Source organism: Colobus angolensis, unplaced genomic scaffold, assembly GCF_000951035.1.
Source record: "Colobus angolensis palliatus isolate OR3802 unplaced genomic scaffold, Cang.pa_1.0 Scaffold37, whole genome shotgun sequence".
In the NCBI taxonomy this organism is placed as follows: domain Eukaryota; kingdom Metazoa; phylum Chordata; class Mammalia; order Primates; family Cercopithecidae; genus Colobus; species Colobus angolensis.
In genome coordinates this window covers 265,384-269,942 of record NW_012117043.1, presented here as the reverse complement: position 1 = coordinate 269,942, position 4,559 = coordinate 265,384, and the positions used below count along the sequence as shown (strand labels likewise).

General features: G+C 38.3%; 1 protein-coding gene across 1 annotated transcript in view; it reads right to left on the bottom strand.

Moving 5' to 3' along the window:
* DDX52 (DEAD (Asp-Glu-Ala-Asp) box polypeptide 52) overlaps positions 1 to 4,559 on the bottom strand; it is a 32,023-nt gene that overhangs the window by 16,609 nt on the left and 10,855 nt on the right. Inside the window, exons 3-5 of the mRNA XM_011953615.1 lie at positions 4,280 to 4,407; positions 3,109 to 3,294; positions 736 to 879 (exon numbers count right to left, since the gene is read on the bottom strand). Coding sequence (XP_011809005.1) covers positions 736 to 879; positions 3,109 to 3,294; positions 4,280 to 4,407 — 458 coding nt within the window. The remainder of the gene's footprint in view (positions 1 to 735; positions 880 to 3,108; positions 3,295 to 4,279; positions 4,408 to 4,559) is intronic.

Here is a 4,559-nt window from a genome sequence, read left to right as displayed (position 1 = left end):
TATCTCATACTTGGTATGTGTTTTATATTAAGCACATTGGGAGGGTGGAACAGATCACTGTATACTTTTCCTTTCTCAAAAAAAAAAACTGAGATGAGTCAGGCATAATGACTCATGCCTGTAAGCCCTGAAATTTGGTAGGCCAAGGTGGGAGGATCACTTGAACCCAGGAGTTCAAGAGCAGCCTGGGTAACATAGGGAGACCTTGTTTCTACAAAAAGAAAAAAATTAACCACGCGCAGTGGCATGTGCCTGTAGTCCCAGTTACTCAAGAGGCTAAACCGGGAGATCTCTTGAGGCCAGGAGTTTGAGGTTGCAGTAAGCCATGATCACATCACTGCATGCCAGCCTGGGTAACAGAGTAAGAATCTGTGGCTAAAACCAACCAAATAAATAAATAAAAACCAAAACTAAGATGAGTATTCATTTTTTTTAGATAAGAAAAACAAATGTCCAAGAAGGACTGTATTTCATTAGCCTTTCAACTTCAAAGACCTTAAAGCATTTACCAAAGAAGTGTAAATATTAAAATCATTGCATTTTAGAAACTTATAGAAAGACTTAAAAGATTTGCCCACATGGTGTAAGATCCAGAGCACTCTGCTGCGTAGAGGATACTTGACCATGACAGAAGACACGGGCCTTGCTTTTTTAAGATCTTTTTATTACCTTCAAATAAGAAAGATCACTGAAGTAAACACCAATCACATTCTCTTCAATAGCTACAAGTCATACCTGGCTGGCAAGTTCTCGTGTTGGTGATATAATCAGGGCTCTGAAGCCTTTATTTGCAGGTTGTTTCAGCTGCATTAAAATAGGAATGCTAAAAGCTAATGTTTTTCCAGATCCAGTTGGAGCAGAAGCCAGAAGTTCCCGACCCTAAAAAATAGGATATTATTAAATACTACAAAGAAAGTACATAAATTTTTCAGAGCCTGGTCAAATAATGTTACCAGCCCTAGAAAAAAACAAATAAAATTTTACGTAATGAATCCATTCATTCAAGTCATATCTGCTTTCCCAACATCATCCATCCATGCCACCATCGCCCCAACAAAGTTTCTGAGCATTGCCCTTGAATTCCCTTTGAATGGGTGTAAAGAATACAGATAACTAAAACTCAAAGATTATTCATAACCTAAGTTATATCATTTCAATTTTTCTTTTCCACTTAACTATTGTCAAAATAAAATTATAAAACCAACTTTTTGTCCTGGTATCTGTACTGCTCAATCACTAGGGAAGGTTTTATTAAAAACAGAATGGCTGAAGAAATAAAAAATGGCAATGACCTGAGGCACAGAGTAATTTATAGGAGACAATTTTCAAAAACTCACTGTGATTTTTTTTTTTTGACACAGAGTCTCACTCTGACACCCAGGCTGGAGTGCAGTGGCACAATCTCGGCCCACTGCAACCTCCGCCTCCCGGGTTCAAGCAATTCTTCTGTCTCGGCCTCCCAAGTAGCTGGGATTACAGGCACAAGTCACCGCACCCAGCTAGTTTTTGTATTTTTAGTAGAGACAGGGTTTCACCATATTGGCCAGGCTGGTCTTGAACTCCTGACCTCATGATCTGCCCACCTCGGCCTCCCAAAGTGCTGGGATTACAGGCGTGAGCCACCATGTCTGGCCCATTGCGAATTTTTTTTTTTTTTTGAGATGCAGTCTTGCTCTGTCGCCCAGGCTGGAATGCAGTGGCACAATCTCGGCTCACTGCAAGCTCTGCCTCCTGGGTTCACGTCATTCTCTTGCCTCAGTCTCTCGAATAGCTGGGACTACAGGCTCCCGCCACCACGCCCGGCTAATTTTTTGTATTTTTAGTAGAGACGGGATTTCACCGTGTTAGCCAGGATGGTCTCAATCTGCTGACCTTGTGATCCGCCTGCCTCGGCCTCCCAAAGTGCTAGGATTACAGGTGTGAGCCACCGCGCCCGGCCCCCACTGTGATTTTTAAAGCTTTAAGCTAAAGCCATGACAGAGACAATCTTAAACAAAAATTAAAAGCACATTTACTATAACATGAATCAACAGCATCATTTAAATGTATGAATGTATTCTCATTTCAGCTCTCAAAGAAAATGAAAAGGACTAGCATAGATGAAAAGGTATCTTATATCCTTTGGAAACCAGAACTGAAGGCCATCTTGGTTACATGGGGAAAAAACCCAACTCTCATTGCTACAGAAACAAACCTCAGAAAAACTTAATGTCCGAAAACCTAAGTTAATCCATACCTCTATCAACAAGTGATTGGATAACAAATTGTGGTATATTCATACAACATAATACTACTCAGTAACAAACTATTGCTATATGTAATATAGACGAATCTCAAAGCATTACACAAAGTGAAAGAAACCAGAAATAAAAGATTAATGTGTGATTCCACTCATGTAAAACTCTAGAATAGAGGCAAAAGGAATGAATATACAGTAGTAGAAATCAGAATAGAAATTGCCTCTGAGCAGGGGCAGGGTGAGGACTGACTGGAAAGGGCACAAGAAAATTGTCTGGGGTAATACATATGTTCTCCATCTTCACTGGAATAGTGGTTACACAGGATATGCATTGCTGAAACTCACTAAACAGGGCACTTAAAAATCTATGCATTTTATTGTATGTAAAGTGTACTTTAATTATAAAAAGTATTGGGAAAAATAAGTCAGGCTATGTACAAGAACTTCAGAAAGCATTTGTATTTCTGGAGTAGTTCCTGGGCATTATAAACTAAATAAACAATGAACGAATGAAACACAATCCCCATTCTCCAAGGGGTTACACACTAGTAAAATGAAAAAAAAATGATTGGTGTGAATACAAAGTAGTGTAAAATGTAAAATAAATGTTGTAAGGAAAAGAACACACCAAATACCAAGGAGAACTGCAGTGTGGAGGAAATGGTACTGGAAAAGGAAGAAGATCACATCTAGATGGAGTGATCAAGGCAACTTTTATGGAGGCACAGGCAATTGATGAACCTAAAAGGAAGTGAAGGATTTTAACAGGGGAAATAAGGTGGAAAGAATAATTTCAAGAAGAGAGGGAAGAGAATGAGCAAACACACAGAGGAAGGAATGTTACAGGCATTCTAGATCTTCATACTCACATGCAGCATAACTGGGATGGCTTGCATTTGGATTGGCGTAGGCATTTGGAAACCTGCATCTAAAATGTTCTGAAGTAGTCGAGAATTGATTTTATATTCCTGGTCAAGTTGCTGAAATGTAACAATTGGGTCAGGAAGATCGGTTCCTTGGACGTGAATTTTGTGTTTATTCCGTAAGAAGTTTATCTGAAAAGTGAAGTAAAGAGGCCCCCATGGATATGGCCAAATAAATACATTCTCAGATATTTTAAAGCAACATTAACAGTTTCTGGGATAACCTTTAGCAGCATATGAAACCTTTCAGTTAAATCCAACAACCAAAACATCACAGACATTAGGTACATTTCACGCCCTTTCATAGAAAACCTCCATAAAATGTCTATGCTTTCTTCATATTAATGTGTTATTATCACAGTCATAACTTCTAACCTTAAATAAACTTCTTAGAAGTCAGGCATTGAATCCATCTACTATTTTAATATGGTGGTTGGCATACAAGTATCAATGCTTTTTGATGATTTACCCTAAAACTCTGCTTATTAAAACTGAATGCCAAAAAGTAGAGTCTAGTAGTGTTGATTTGGTTTGTTTCCCCATTCTCTGGACCAGAGACAGCCAAATTCTGGTTTCTGGGTTACTGAAGCATTGCCATACTAATCCCTGAAGTGAGCTGAACACACCTCTCCATCAGGAATATGGCAGGTGTACAGCAGACACAAAAAGGGTGTATTTGTTGTTTCTTCCATATCCTACTCCTCTTAATCCCAAGTCATAAAATACCTTCTTTAAGAATTCTAACCCTCTAATCTGTGTCAGAGGAAATCCTTCTAAACCGGTGAGCTCAACATAGAGAAGAAAGGGAGTCAATTTTGTTTATTGAAAGGGGTTACAAAATTTAAAAAATGTAATTCTAAACATACTATCAATCTTGAAACTTGAGCAGGTCAAGAATTTTATATATGTATCTGTAATTTAAACTTTAAAATGTTCACCCACAGCACAAACGCCTACTTTGCTTTAAGTTTTCATTAAAGTAAAATCTAAATGACTGTAATTAACCATCTGTCTTCACAAAACTATATTCATGTCAACAACAGAATAACCCAGGTGCAGTGAATAAGTCACTAGGTCAGAAAATATATATACTTTTGGCCCCAAAACATTTTTCTACCTTTTCCTTTCTGAGATGCTCCAACTTTCCGGAAGTGAGTTTTCTTTCTCTCTGAACTTTTTTGTCTTCAATCTTTGCTTCTACAGATGATATCCACTGTATGGTAGCACCTTCTTCTTGGGAAATTTCTAAAAAATATTTTTAAAAACTAAAAGATTTTAACGGTCTAGGCAAAATAGTGAGGACCCGTCTCTTCAAAAAAAATTAAAAATTAGCCAAGGGTGGGTGGTGGTGCATGCCTGTAGTCCCAGCTACTCAGGAGGCTGAGGGGCGAGGATCA